The sequence below is a fragment of the Eucalyptus grandis genome, chromosome 11 (assembly GCF_016545825.1).
Source record: "Eucalyptus grandis isolate ANBG69807.140 chromosome 11, ASM1654582v1, whole genome shotgun sequence".
NCBI lineage: Eukaryota > Viridiplantae > Streptophyta > Magnoliopsida > Myrtales > Myrtaceae > Eucalyptus > Eucalyptus grandis.
Genome location: NC_052622.1, coordinates 23641581 through 23657480, shown reverse-complemented (window position 1 = coordinate 23657480; position 15900 = coordinate 23641581). Strand labels below are relative to the sequence as shown.

Genomic DNA, 15900 nt, shown 5'->3' with positions numbered 1-15900 from the left:
TGTGGTTCATGTAATGGAATGATCTGTTGGATATAGGTCTAGTTTGAGGATGAATTAAAATAAACTTTGTATCTTAATTTATCTTTCTCTAGCGTACCTAATCTTAACACATCCGCCTGTTTGCAAAGACTTCCAATTGAAATCATAATCCAAGTCAAGCAGGTTACTGAGAAAGCAGCTCCATAGATCCTATTTTCACAGCATCCAAGCAGAGGAAATAAATACATGTATATAGGTGGCTAGTGCATGGGTAAAGGAAAGAATTTGCAATTTTTCTTTTTCGGCCATGCCCATCAAGAAAGAGCAAGATTAGAAGTGGAGTGAAGTTGCATCAGAATGGGACCCAAGAAACCAACTCAACAAAGAAGATGACTCAACAGTGCCTCGGAGACCCAATAGGGTGGGGGTCCATCACACGAGATGTGAACACATTCATGCTTCACGAATTTAATTGCTTCTTTTAACTTAGATTTGGACCTATAACTTTTGCTTTTTCATTTTATTCTGCCAATTACTGGAGCACCCATTTTCTTGGTTCCTTCCTTGTTGATCACACTTTTAGTGCCTATAAATATCACCCCCATCTCACTCCACCTCTCCAAACTACACAAGAGTCATCACGCAGAGAGAGAGAGAGAGAGAGAGAGAGAGAGAGAGAGAGAGAGAGAGAGAGAGAGGGAGATATGGAGTCGTTCCCTGTGATTGATCTGGAGAAGCTGAATGGTGAAGAGAGAGGAGCCACCATGGCCAAGATCAAAGATGCCTGTGAAAATTGGGGCTTCTTTGAGGTAATTAAGCTTTTATTACACTACCCATTAGAGAACATTAGACGAACTATTTCATCAAGACAAACTGTGTTTTGAGTGATGGTGGATCACAATCGTTTCCTTGTGCTGATTTTATCTTCATACTGTGAAGTTGGTGAACCATGGGATATCACACCAGCTGATGGACGGTGTGGAGAGGCTGACCAAGGAGCACTACGCGAAGTGCATGGAGCACAAGTTCAAGCAGATGGTGGCGAGCAAAGGCCTCGAGGCCGCTCAGTCCGAGGTCGACGACATCGACTGGGAGAGCACCTTCCACCTCCGCCATCTCCCAGTCTCTAACATCTCCGAGGTCCCCGATCTCGAAGACGATCACCGGTGATTAATCACTGAACGTTTCTTTTTAATTGTTCCTTGATATCTTTACCATTGCTCATTTTGGTAAGACATAATTTATATAATGATATCTCCGAGTCCTTCCAACTTTTCCCACATATTTGGACATTCAAACAGCCATTTAACCTGATATCGAAGGTTCAAGCTCAGATTTTTGGCTGGGGACCAGTCCCTGTGGTTATGGTCTATTTCGTGCACGAAACGCCCTCCAATATTAAAGATCTATACTTCATCACATCTTTACTTGTATTGGGAAATTTTTTTTATCTTGATTCCATCTGTACTCTTTATTAGCAGATGTATGGACCACGCGCCTTCTACACGCAATGTACGAAATAAAAATCAGTACCGGCCCACGTCCGCACAATTATAGTATTTTGAGACTAATGATATGACCTCATTTGTGATCTTAATCAACAGGAAGGCAATGAAGCAATTTGCACTAGAGTTGGAGAAGCTAGCTGAGCTGCTCCTGGACCTGCTCTGTGAGAATCTTGGCTTGGAAAAAGGTTACTTGAAGAGAGCCTTTTATGGTTCTAAAGGCCCGACCTTCGGCACCAAGGTGAGCAACTACCCTCCCTGCCCGAAACCGGACCTTATCAAGGGGCTCCGGGCCCACACAGACGCGGGCGGCATCATCCTCCTCTTCCAGGATGAAAAGGTCAGCGGCCTCCAGCTCCTCAAGGACGGGCAGTGGGTTGACGTCCCTCCGATGCGTCACTCGATCGTCATCAACTTAGGCGACCAGCTCGAGGTATGTCTACTCTTAACCCATTAATAGTTGAGATGCTCGTAATTTGAGGTCACAAATCAACCTGATCAGTTGGCAAAAATATAGGTCATTACAAATGGCAAGTATAAGAGCATCGAGCACCGCGTGATCGCCCAGACTGATGGGAACCGGATGTCCATCGCGTCATTCTACAACCCCGGGAGCGATGCGGTCATATGCCCCGCACCGGAGTTGGTGGAGAAAGAAGAGAAGGGCCAGGTGTACCCCAAGTTTGTGTTTGAGGACTACATGAAGCTCTATGCGGGGCTCAAGTTCCAGGCCAAGGAGCCGAGGTTCAAGGCCATGAAGACCATGGAATCATCCACCAATCTGGGTCCAATTGCAACTGTTTGAGCTTATGCAGTAGTGGATTAAGAGAGATGTCTCTTCCCTATTTTCTTAAGTAAGTCTTTTTGGGTTTGAAGATCAGTGCATGTATGTGTATTTGCTTCGCTGAGTCTTGTACTTCAGCTTGCCTAGACATAACATAAGAATAAGGTTTTCTAAGATGTTGCCAAACTCGAAACTTGCCTTCTCCTAAGCGACCAAATCTCATGCGCATCTCAATGTACTCGCATCGCTTAAGGAAGTTGGTTTTCCACTTACGATGGATGTAATACCTGATCATCTCAGGATGAACATATTATGCCGAGTGCTCAACTTCACATAAAGATATGCTTAAGAAAACAAGAACGAGATAAGAAATCACGATTCTCCTATTTGCAACTGGGATTCAGCTTGTCACATCTAACCGAAACCGCGCTTAGTTTCAATCCTGACTGCCCGACTTTACACGAAGATATGCTTTCGTCGGACTGTCGCTACGCGAAACGACGAAGCAAGTAACCGGATTTCACTCGGCACGCTGCTTTGAGTAAAAGAATCTCCATGTCGTGAGCAAAGATTGAACAGAACGGAATCTTTTCCTTTTTCATCATTGGATTGACAAGTTGAGCCAAGTCTTGTCAGCGGCCTCCCCGAAAGCTTTGCCCAGGATTTTGCCTGATTTGGGTCCCTATTTGGGGTCTTTCCGCAAAAGCCCAGCGAACCGGCTTTGATTCAAGTTGGAAAAGGAAATTGTTAATATGATCCGTCCACTTACTTCCGCCATTGCCATGGCATCACTTGTCATGCCATAGCAGATACTGCAATTCGTGCCGGGCCAAAAAATGTTCTAGCTGAAATAATTCAATGAGCAGAATCATAGGCCGAGTTATATTTTGCCAAGATGACAACATCTCATTGCTAACGAGTCGGTCCATTTAGAGTCATTCTCATTGTAACATGGGGAAAATAAAAAAACAAAGTAAAAATAGGTTCTTGGTTAGAGTGGGGAACCGGAGTGAAAAGAATATGGTAGGTTTTAGGGCAATAAGAATAATCCAAGTTCCGAAATTTAGACAACCGCTCTAATAGAGTAGGTCAGGACCAACTCACTCTAGAACCAACCCCCCTGAATAATGCATGTGGAGTCAACCGCATGTGTATCAGGGAGATAAGCAAGAGAATTACAAGAAAGGAACCATCAGCCATCATGGCCAACATCCATCACCAGACAATCACCCACTTAGAATCTCTTCTTCACTTCACCACTCGGAAGTTACACAACTCATTATGAAATTCCCTCAGTGAACTCCATAGGTCAGCGAGGCTCTGGCGACCTCGGGCAAGGCTCGAGCCTCACCCAAGTCATCAAATTAGGTCAGGCTCGAGCTTGCCGGCATGGGGCAAGCTCAAGAACCTCGCTAACCTATGGCGAGGCTCGAGCTTGCCTATGGCCGGTTGCCGACACCGGCCAATGAAGAAGAAGAAAAAAAGAAGAAGGAAATTGAAAAGTAGTAAGTCTATTGTATAAGTTGAGGAAACTTTGTCTTAAGTTACCCACTTAATATCAAAATTGGGTTAGATATTCTGACCCATTTTCGACTCATATAACTCAATTTTAAAAAAAAAAGAAATTGGACTCATTTTAGTTGGGTCTTTATATCTTTACAACCCACCTGTTACATTGATACAAAATATGAGTTAAAAAGTGGGTCGTCGACCCATTTTGCCACCCTTACCGAAAGTCTCAGGTTTTTGATGTAGGCAAGGGTGTCCGCGTGAGAGGCGGAGCTCAATTGGCGCAACACGAATTGAGCGCGATTCGGGAAAGTGACAACACATTGCACCACTCAAATAAAACTTGGCCACAATTCATGTCCATCATCTCTTCACATTAGCTTCCGGCGGGGCATTTTACCCCAAAATTCCATATATGAAACTCAGTGCGAGAGGGGCATCCGCGTATACCCTAGTGCAAGCATGCTATATCTGTCGAAAATCACGGCCAATCTTCAACGGAAAAGGAGGGTCTCAAACAGCCTAAATTTACGGGAACTAATATCGTATGAACTGGATGAACAGTGAACACACATGATATACATATTGTATAAATCATCAAATCCCTGTAAATCTCGTATTTGAGATGAACGGCTCTAAATTCTTTATAGGTTTCTTCTAAAGCTTAGAACCTAAAATCTAACTCGGTTCGGTTCTCGGTTCCCGATTTGATTGCCAATTTGGTTGGTTCCTAAAAATTGGAATCAGAACCAGGCACATTGAAATCTGAAACCGAACCGGTTTCCATCACTTTGGTTCCCCGACTCCCAATTGAGCTTTGCTCTCTCCTATCCCATGTCAAACATATTGGGAATCCACCAAGTTCAATTGGGAGACGATGGACTTCCAGGTGCATCATGGCACTCGGACCATGGCGTGCGACAAACATCTCCTGGGCTCTCTAAACAAACATGAACTCGACTCAAACGGGCCCAATTCGATCACCGCATCAAGGCCCAATAATATGAGGCCCAATATCAAAAGGCCCAACAAAGGAAGGGTATTTAAGTCATTTCGCTTGCGGCCTTGCCTTATCATTCTAGGGTTTGCTTCGTGACGGCTCGCTCCGCCCCCGAGCCTTCCTCTGTGTGTAGTTATAGCCTGGCCTTCGGGCGTCGGTGTACACCAGCTTCGCATCTTAGAGAGCTTCTCCCTCCATGGAGAAACTAGGGTTTTCTCTCTCTATCTGGATCGCATGTCTACTTTTTCATTGCTGTGAAGCTTGTCCATGCTCCGGCGCTGTAGAAATGTTCTTCACGTTTTTTCCGATTCTTGTGCGTCTCTGAAACCCTCTGCGTTCCTGCTCATGAAAATGAGAAGCCGCGGTGGGAAAGCGCTTCTTCTTTCCCATCGCGGAGAGAACTTGGGAGGGGAAATGAATTCGAAAGTGGCCGAGAAATCGTTTCATCCGCCATTAGTTAATCTTCGGTTGGCGGTATGATTGTTGCTCGTCTACACTGCGCTTCGATTTTTGTTCTTAAATTCTGTGGGGAATGAGATTTACCATCCGTATGTTTCTTTGCCTTCGTTAGATCTGTCGATTTCTTGGGTATTTTTCTTTTTGTCTGGTTTGATTCGGTCTTCGTTCGGACACTGCTGTTGGGTCGGATCGACTTCCGGAACTGCCTCTTTGAGTAGCCGTGTCGAGACCCATGTTCGACAATTGGCTTAGTTAGGAGGCAAACATGAACCTGGAGGACCAGAGGATCTCTGGTCTTCCTTTGGCTAAGGCCTCTTGAGGGGACTCTCTTGCTGCTAAACCCAGATCGATTGTCCTCCAAGCAGCCTCGGACATTCGACCCAACAGCAAATGTGTTTGCACTTTTGATAGATTGTTGGTAATTTTCTGAAATGTGATGCATCGGAGTTGGGGGCAAGTTTGTTGTCTATGGAGTGGAGTGTGTATTGCCTTCGAATAACCAGAGGGTGAAATCAATGTAAACGCCCTCTGGTTCAGACAGAGGCTGAAACTAAAATGGGAATCAGTTTGAGGGTGAGGAACGGTTTCCCGATTGTTCTTTGCCTAGATAGCTTCCCACATCGCTTGCTCTTGCTCGGTTTTGTTTGTTTCGGGGTCTTTGATACCTAAATTTTTCCCCAAAAATCATTTCTGAGAATTAAGAATTTATTTTTTCATAAAAATATTTATTATAAATTTCTTGCATATAGATTACCTAGGCATTTTGTATAATTCTTAAATGCATTTATTTTCTTAAAAATAAAATAAAAAAGAAAAAAGAAAGAAGAGATAGGAGGAAAAAAAAAATAGAGTTGATGATCTGAACGTGGCTAGGCAAGCCCTGTGGGTTAGATTGACATTAAAACCCCAAGTTGGGGTTAAAATGCAATTTTTGAAAGTTGAAGAATTAATTTGCAAATTTTACAAAATTTCGACCAATCCTAAAATCATCATTTTGGCCCCGAATTAAATTGAAATTGAACTTGGGTCAGGTTGAATTAACCAAATCGGGCCAAAAGGATCAAATTGCATTGAATTAGACATTCTTAAGCAAGAAAATTACCATCTTTGAGAGAGAATCTTGCAAAATTGGGTGGAGACAATTATGAAGACTGGTCAAGATCTTAAATTACTATACATAAGCTTGCTAATCGATAAAAAATCACAACTAAATTGATATGAATTAATCTCAATTCGAAGCTGTTGAGTAAGTAATTTGGTGGCCCCACCATATCCTATTTAAGCCTCCGATCAACCTGATCTCTGCACGTGATGGAAGATCATATAGTGCAAGTAGACAAAAATTGGCTAGGGATGAGCTGCTAAAGACACGTGAAAATCATGGCAAAATCCACAAAGTTTGTGAACTAGCTCAATTGGCAAGCTTGGTAGGTTGGGCAAAGACAAACCAAAAGATGGTTTAATCCAGTAGATAAGATCTCTGAAGCGGGCTCTTTTGAGGCATGAAAAGTAGAAGACAAGAAGTAGGAAAGGAAACTCACATTTGTTCTCCAAAGACATTCTTATGAGCAACTCAAGAAAAGCAAAACCTAGAAATTCCAAACTAACCCTTGTAGAGCAAAGTGAAATTTTCACAAACCTATAGTCAAAATTAGCCAAAACCTTCAACTAGAATGTGAATGTCACTAAAAACTCTTTCCAACCATAGATTGCACATCCCAAATGGAGATTCGAGGCCCCCAAAGAAGTATCCTCCTAGCAAGCCAAAAAAGACTGAAAATTTTTCTTTTATGTTGAGCCATGTTAGTCACGGGTGAGGGAAAGTGAGTGTTTTTGAGAAAAATGAGAAATAAATGACAAAAACCATGCCTTGTAAACTAAATTAGAATACATATAGTTCGGTTTGGTTTAAATTGGTCAATAAAAGAGGTCATCGAGTTTGGTTTTAAGGACCAACAAAAACCTTCCCTGTCGATTCTTTTTTTGTAGATCTAATTTCCACACATTTCCAGAGGGTAATAACTTGGTTTTCTAGGCTAAGATACACTTGCAAAAGAAACTACGAAGTAAGTTAAGAATCTATTTTTGTTCAAGTTTGGACATGTTTTAATCATGAAAATTAAGAGAAAAACCACCCGAAAAACTGATTTCTAATGCTAGAATTTTTCCAAGTGTTTGAAGCCTCTTCAAGAGCCGTACATGTTTGACTTGCTACTCCCATTTGCATGCGTTTTCTATCTTCATAAGTTGATGTTATATAGGAGTACAAATGATGCTAAGATCAGCGTGTTTTGATCTTTAAGATCCCCTGTGAACCATAAGATCGTTTACAACTTGAGCCAAAAAACCAAATCTATTCACATTAATTCATGGCTGGTCAGTATGGACCATGTGTGTATGCTTCTTGGAGAGGTCTTTTTGATGCGTTAGGTTGATCATTCTCTATGATGTTTATTCCATTTGAAAGTTTATATTACCTACTTTCATTAAGATGAAGTAATGTTTCCTATCGATCTTGTATGTAATGATGAGTGTCGGGGCTTGAATATGGATGGGCATGCAATATGTTTGCTTGACTTAGGTTCAAACCTGAATTTGCAAAATTAGCTCAAACCCACATACTTGAAGCTGATTTCAGCTTGGTTCGTGTGATTTAGGCTATGATTTTTATCTAATCTTGCTATTTGCATGTGGTAGTATAACTTTAATACTTTAGTTCCATATGAAATTGCTTATGGGTCGAGGTTGAAAACCACAAACATGGCTCAAGGAAGCTGCTTGGGATAGTTTAATGCACACCAAATGTTTGACGAAATGCCCAAACCAAGTTTCAAACTTGAGATGATTGATTTGAGCTCAGTTATTGTAATAATCATGGACTGGGTTAAATCAAGCATAGATTGGTTTAAGGAATTATTTAAAAAAAATTGAAAATTTCAAAAAATATAAAAAATGTTGGGTAATATCAAATTATGGCATAAATGACATCTATGAAATTTTCTAATTTTAAAAGGCCACTTTCCTGATTTAATGTTATTTTGGCATTTTATAATTATTTCTGTAAATAATCTATTTTATATAGACTAAAATTATGTAGAGTGGCTTCATGCGTCTAGGATAATTTCATGCATATTTATATTTCAATTTAGCTCACGGGGGTCTTATCTTAGGGCGTGATAATAAAGCCAAGTAATATTATTTGCCCTACTTTGGGTTATCCTATTCTGCATTTACTTTCAAATCATTCAATTTCTTGGATGTTTACTTTTCGCATTGCCTTTCAATAATTTGAGTATAAATTTCTTTTCTAAATTATGTTATACATTAAGGAAAACAACTCCACAAAAATATTTGCATGGACACTCAGCAGCTTTGATAAGGATAATAATTGGTAATCAAGATTTTGTGGCCATTTAGATAAATAACCTTCCAAGTTAGTGGTACCATATAGGCGCTAATAGAAATAATGACGTAAACAAGTCCCTGATCCTAGAAATTTCTAGTTGCATAGGAATCGAGACAACATTCTTGTGTCTCAATTGGTTTTTAACCGATCTCAGTAGGCTTGTGACGACTTCTAAAAATACTTAGATTATTAAGAACTAAAATACAAAATCCAATATCGTGCGAAGTATGAGCTTGAGAAAGTCTGCGTCTAATATAGAGCCATTGGCTCACCACCTTAGGTGATACTCCTAAATCTCTTCCTTTTCTCTCAACGAAAAGAGAGAGGTTGAAATAGAGGGAAATGTTGGTGTCTTCCCATATGTATGGCGAGAATTCAAAAATGAGTTGGATACTGATCTCAACCATACAGAATAGAAAACTAATTTGTGTGTCTATTATGGGAACACATTATCTTTTCTTGGATTATTTTGTTGCATTACTTGATTCCGATGATGCTTTGGATTATCACATCAAAAGTTGCTTTAGCAAGATTACTAAGATTTTAAGTTAGATTTCTTCTAATAAGCCATATTTTCGGGTCGGAATTGAGCTGGGAAATCATTAATCCATGGAGCTCAGGGACGCTGATAAGATAATAATGCTTGATTTGTGTTTGGTTTTGTTTTAATTGAATATACACTATTATACCCACTTTTGATCATGAAGGACCCCGACTTGTTACCTATCCGCACAAGCTAATCAGTTCTAGAGTTGGAACTATGAGGGAATGTTATGATCTCTTGCATGATGTGTTCATCAAAAAGTTTTTCAACTTTTGAAATAAGATTTTTCAACTTTTGAAATAAGATTTTTCAACTTTTGTACATTTCATTGCTTTGTTTCTTGATTGATTAAGTCCACTATCATTAGGGGGTCACCTTGATTTGTGGGGCCACCAATTAAACTAGCTGGAAGCCATTTATGCTCATGAATATTAATGTTTTTGTTTTTTTTTTCATCTTCCAACAGCCACCTAACTTTCAAATTAGCACATCTATTCTCGTTAACAAGCTTTGCCACCTCCAACGAAGGGCGAGATCCCTTATTTGCTTTCTACTTGATTTCTAGAAATCTGTTCTTGGGAAGTAATTTTTTTTTTTTTTTTTTTATATCTGACTCATAAGGCTAAATGGCAACGTGACAATCTCCATGCTTGTTTACTCAACATGCTCTTGTTGAAAAGGTCTAGAAAATTCCCCTTGTTAATCCCAATTTTTAGGACTTGTCATTTCTTCCAATGATCTTTTTATTTGGAAGCCTTTTGTTTCCATCAAAAGGAAGCTATGTAGAACTGACATGCAATATGCAACATGACACGACGACACGTCATTTCTAAAAAAAATAGAGAATTTTGACACGTTGTATATTAAATATATAATTTTTATATATAAATGATAAATTTTTCATTTAAATTCACGAATAAATAATAATAATAATAATAATAATAATAATAATAATAATAATAATAAAAGCCTAGAATGAATTTACATTGAAACCATTATTCAAATATTTATTAATATCATTCATTGTTTTAATTTGACAAATTTAACTATATACAATTGTAATAATTCATAAAACTTGGAGGGAAAAAAATAATCCATATTCCACTATTGAATTTAATATTTAACAATAAGAAAAAAATCAACGTTTCACTATCAAATATAACAAAAGTCATTCTTCAAATGTGTCAAACTTGGTCTCTCCTCCTACATATTGTAGGCTTTTTCTTTAGAAGACGAAGGTTACTAAATAAATATCAAATCTTCCACACATTTTGAAGTCATCTTATTTCTTCTCATGAGTACATGAAGGAGTATAGGTGCACATGATGAAGAAGAATGCTGTGTAAGAAGCTTTGAGGCTATATTTTGAAGCATAGGTGCATATGCACCATGATGATTCCATCAAGCCTTAGGATCTATAGAATATCAATTATAAATGGAATCAAAATCTCAAAAATCTCTATTTTTGTTCGCAAATTCTATATACTCCAAATTCACGTTGATGCGCTCACCCAAGTTAGAAAAGTATTTCTTAAAGCGTTTTAGTCTTTCTTAGTTGATCTTCTCATTATTGAATGGAGAAACTCGAGTATAATCTTTATTGAGCCATTGATCACTATAGTACCTTATTTAATAAAATAAAATAAAAATAGAAAACCATAATAAGTCAAATGAGTATTATATTATCATGTTAAAAAAAGAATAATTAATAATCTCTATAATTTTAGAATTTACTTAGGAATTAAGGCATTTGCCAAGTAATGAAATGGAGCGTTGCTCCTCGCTCAACATCCATAAGAATTATATGAATCACATCATAAAGTCTTTTCACATATATAAAGCTTTCTTCACTTTTTCAATTATTAAACCCCACGTATCATAAATAAAGAGAAGATAAGGCTTATCAATGTCACAAATTCTAGGCATGTTATAAATAAGAGCCGTGAAAGAAAATATATAAGCAATTGAAATCCACCAAAAATCATTCAACACCTGCTTCTTGATAAACTTAGCCTTCCTTTGATTATCATCTCAATAGATATCTTATTCATTACAAATCTTTTCAAGACCACTTTTTATTAATTTGAATCTCCAAAGCATCACAATAATCATTGAAGCAAAACATATATTCACTAAGAAAAAGCAACTTCAAGTTAAAGAATGATTGCATATTGCTAATATCATGTGATGGTTCATGATGAAATGTTTGATTTGTATAATTTTCTTAATAATATCTGAAATCCAACTACATTTCTCGTAAACTATTTTATTGGTCTCCATATTTTTTGCAACACGAATGTTCTTCAAAGCTAAATTAAGGGTGTACACCACACAAGACATCCAAAAAATGGATGTAAATTCTTGCTCAATGAATTGTCCTGCGCCCTTACAATTTGAAGTATTATCTATAATTACTTGGATCATATTCTCACACCCAATTTCATTTATAACTTCTTTCAACAAGTTAAAAATGAAATGCATATCATTTGTTTCTCCCAAACAAACAATCAATTTTGTAAACACTAGTTATCCATCTAATATTACCATAAAATTAATAAGCGGTCTCCTTTGTAATTCATTTCATCCATCACTCACAATACTTACACCATTCTCTCTCCATATGCTTCTAATAGTTGCACACAACCTATCAATATTTGAGTTTTCTTTTTGCAACAAAGTTGTACTTAACAAACTATATTTCGGTGGTATATACCCTACAATATTATAATTAGCGGTATAAGTGAAAGTGGATTAAAAATAAGGATTCCTTACTAAGTTAAATGACAAGCCTATCGGATAGAACATCCTAGCAATCTCATAATCTAAATAAGGATTCCTTACTGAATTAAATGACAAGCCCGATTGCCATTATCAATTTGTTCAACACACAACTTACTAGAGGATTCTACATCTTCCGAGCTCCAAAATACATTTTCCTTTGATTAAATTGTCATCTACTAATAAAGTGACGTGAACAAGTTTGAATAATAAGAATAAACCACTAGAAACAGAAAAGGTTATGCCTTAATCATCCACCTACATTAACTTCTTTCCTAAACATTCAATTCAAGCTAAGCATGACTAGTAATGTATAAGTTAATGTAAGCAAACCTCATACAGAGAATAGCCGGTGGGAGTTAAGCATGACAAGCATTGTGTAGTTTAATTCAAGCTAAACATTCAAATAGTAAACATAATATCCAATTCGATGTGTGCAAACCTCTACCAAATTCAATGTTCAACACAAATGAATCTGTGCCGAAATGTGTAAGTCACTAATCAATGACTCATAGTGAGAATTACTCAAGCTAAGCATGACAAGCAAGAATGGACAAGCTCATCCCAGATACTTTCAATCAGAAAGATTAAGAATTAAAGCACCAAAAGAAGCACAACAACAATGAAATTGACAAATTCACATCCTCTAAAGCAATAGATAAGTTAGGCGAAGCCCTCACGACTACTTGACAACAACCACAAGCAATGACAAATTTCACTTGATGACCACATTGCAATGATCAATCAATACTGCCCAATTAGATCGAACAAAGGCAAACGTGATCGCACAAGACACACGTCAACAATGACAATTTTGAACATATCAAAACTACAATCGAGATGGAGAACCAAATATGCACTTGCAATCCTAGAGATGAAGAGGAAATCAAAGTGCCGGAAGGCGAGCAAATTTGAAGAGGGCAAGCATAGTGAATGAAGTGCAAAGTCAAGCGAGGAAAAGTGATAAGAGGCAAAGGCAAAGTGCAAAGCAAGAGCGAAGAGTGAGCGAATGGTGCGTTTATAGATCTAGGGTTTCAAAAAAAAAATTTGGTCGAAAAGAAACCTTGCATTTAGTCGAAAGAAACAGTACATCCCGCTTCAAAAGCGTCTGAAACAAGGTCTAACAAGGGAGTTGGGGGGGAACAGCCCAAGTTGGAGGCAACAAGCCATAGCTATGGCCCTTAGGGGCCCAATCCGCAGCAAAGTTTGCTTCTCTTCTGCAAAACCTAACGAGCAGACGATGGAAACAAGGGAGGATAGCAACAACCTCACCGATCAGCGGTCTGACCTCCCATGGTGACGCTTGAAGATCTTGAACCGCTTCAATCATCGCGAGACAATCCAACTCAATTATAAGAGGATCCGTAGTCTTGTTGGTGTTCAATAGGTGGTGTAGGGTTAAACTCAGCGCCTGGATCTCCACTTGCAACACCAAGGAAGCATGTACGTCTTTGGTAAAGCCTTCAATCAATTTACCGGTATGGTCGCGATAGATGTATGCTACTGATCTTGTGGTGCTTCCTGGCTGAACAGCCCAAGTTGGAGGCAACGAGCCATAACTATGGCCCTTAGGGGCCCAATCCACAGCAAAGTTTGCTTCTCTTCTGCAAAACCTAACGAGCAGACGATGGAAACAAGGGAGGATAGCAGCAACCTCGCCGATCAGCGGTCTGACCTCCCATGGTGACGCTTGAAGATCTTGCACCGCTTCAATCATCGCGAGACAATCCAACTCAATTATAAGAGGATCCGTAGTCTTGTTGGTGTTCAGCAGGTGGTGTAAGGTTAAACTCAGCACCTGGATCTCCACCTGCAACGCCGAGGAAGTAGGTACGTCTTTGGTAAAGCCTTCGATCAATTTACTAGTATGGTTGCGATAGAGGTATGCTACTATCTTGTGGTGCTTCCTGGCTGAAAAGCCCCATCTATATTGATCTTTAGGACTCTTAGATCAGGGGGCCTCCACGATGTGGCTAGATCTAGGTTTCTTTGAGCTAATCCGGCCACATGGACAGAGGCAACCTGAGCTATGCGTGCTTGGGCGAGTGCTGCAGCAACAACATATGAGGGATCTAGACTCTACGGCGTAAGATGGACCTGTTGCACATCTTCCAGATTTGCCATAAGAGTGTGGTGATAAGCTCCATACCAGGTAAGATGTTCCTCTGTTCAAATCGGTCTTCAATCCAATCCTCTATGTGATGAATTTATGAGGGTAGTATACGAATGTTGATTTAGGGGTGAGACCAAACTTTTGATGTCCATGGATAGAATAAAAATAAGTGTTCCAATGTTTATGGTTGTTGAGTTGAGCATAGATTACAAACTGGATTTGCACTAATTTTTCTGAGGAAGAGGTTGTCCTTAGTGGGCAGAGCGTTTTGGCATAATGACCAAAAGAAAAGTTGGATTTTGGGTGTGATTTTGAGTTTCCATATGTTCTTCCAGAGGTGCTTTGGTGGTTGATATGAAGAGGACGCTTTGTTTTCATTAATATTAAGGGCTGCCTGCCGAATAACACGATAAGCGCTTTTCACAGTATACTCACCTCGAACTGTACTTGTCCAAATAATTTAATTTGGCCACATAGTGAGGTCTTATCGGGATATTAAGGATTTCCGCTATAGTCTCAACATCAAAGAGATGTTGTAGTAAAATCACATTCCATAGGTTGGTTTCTGTATCGATCAGTTCAGCTGTCACACCTCGAACCCCGGGCACGCACACAACCCACCATGGTCATGCAAATGCGACATCCCAGGTGTGTCGTCGACCCCGTTCATTTTATATGCGCATGTGTAACGTATAATAAAATCCCTGACAATAAAATACGGGATAGAAAAACAGGAAACAATTCAACAACATAACACTTTCATAAATCAACAGAGTTACCAACAGAGGTCTACGGCCAAAAGTCTACAAAAGACCGGCTCATAAAAAGGAACTGTCCTACGACCTACAAGTCGGACACGTTCTCCAATCCTCATGACTTCACCTCTGCAACTCCTCAAGGCCAACCAAAAGGATCTGGCCGCTTCGTCCACTAGGGACCTAAAAATGTAAGCCCACAACCGGGGTGAGACATTGTGTCAACAAGTTCACCCCCTAAACCCCTATTAGAAAGAAAATACACCTTAGGATAGCCCAGCCACACCACACAGAGGACTTACCTCGCCTCAGTTCCTTCTTGCAGGTTGGCACAATTCAAATCATTCAATCATGTGCAGTAATACGAATTTAAACAACCGGAACGCACATATTTTCACATAACCAACAACCATCGTAATCCTGATTATAAGACTAAATCGTTATGACACGTCTCATACCATGTCATACAATTCCGCCCCATAATCCGCCATATCAAATCATTCAGCATGCATTCTAATTGTTAATCACTGCCCCACAAAGGCATAGCCTACTTGCAATTCGGCTATCTACTGGCATATAGTTAGGCATCGTCTCCCCACTTTGGAGCACGGCTTCATCACTACGTCGATGGCGTTCCCGAAGAAGTATAGGTCCAGTTGGCCTAGCCTCTATTGCGACCTGAGCCTCGTCATTATGTTGATGGCGTTTCTAAAGGAATAAAGGTCCAGTTGACCTAGCCACTACCGCGACCGAGTCTTGCAACCAATACACGACAATTCAATACTGACCCCTGGACACTTTGCATTTCACTCAAATGCTCACATTAAAATAATAATCCATATTTTTCACAATCAACATTCAATTTGCATTATCCAATCATCATATTCAAAATCTAAGCAAACAAACAAATGATTGGCCCGAAATTCGAGGAAATAAAGCCCAAAATAATTTTCGAAATTTATTAAATAATTATTTTTATTCCGAATTTAATTAATTAATAATATTTTAATAATTTCGAACAGTAATATATTATTACATTAATAAACAATTTCGAAATATTTAATTAAA

General features: G+C 39.0%; 1 protein-coding gene and 3 non-coding genes across 5 annotated transcripts; all 4 read left to right on the top strand.

The window, feature by feature from the left end:
- Positions 1-569: 569 nt before the first annotated feature.
- Positions 570-2454, top strand: LOC104445669 (1-aminocyclopropane-1-carboxylate oxidase). 2 transcript variants are annotated; one of them, XM_039304101.1, is made up of 5 exons: positions 570-646; positions 679-788; positions 919-1145; positions 1584-1917; positions 2002-2454. In XM_039304101.1, exons 2-5 carry the CDS (start codon positions 684-686, stop codon positions 2287-2289), a joined length of 954 nt encoding a protein of 317 aa, XP_039160035.1. In that variant the 5' UTR covers positions 570-646; positions 679-683; the 3' UTR covers positions 2290-2454. The 2 variants fall into 2 exon arrangements, with proteins under 2 accessions (XP_039160035.1, XP_010057880.1); XM_010059578.3 differs by having other exon boundaries at positions 607-788.
- A 2678-nt stretch (positions 2455-5132) lies between these two features.
- LOC120290089 lies at positions 5133-5274 on the top strand. Its single transcript, XR_005547963.1, has one exon. It is a non-coding gene; the product is annotated as a small nucleolar RNA snoR111 (small nucleolar RNA).
- Positions 5275-5477: 203 nt separating this feature from the next.
- On the top strand, positions 5478-5613 carry LOC120290090. Its single transcript, XR_005547964.1, has one exon. It is a non-coding gene; the product is annotated as a small nucleolar RNA U19 (small nucleolar RNA).
- Positions 5614-5720: 107 nt separating this feature from the next.
- LOC120290098 lies at positions 5721-5859 on the top strand. The gene has a single exon (XR_005547972.1). It is a non-coding gene; the product is annotated as a small nucleolar RNA snoR138 (small nucleolar RNA).
- The last annotated feature ends 10041 nt before the right edge of the window (positions 5860-15900 follow it).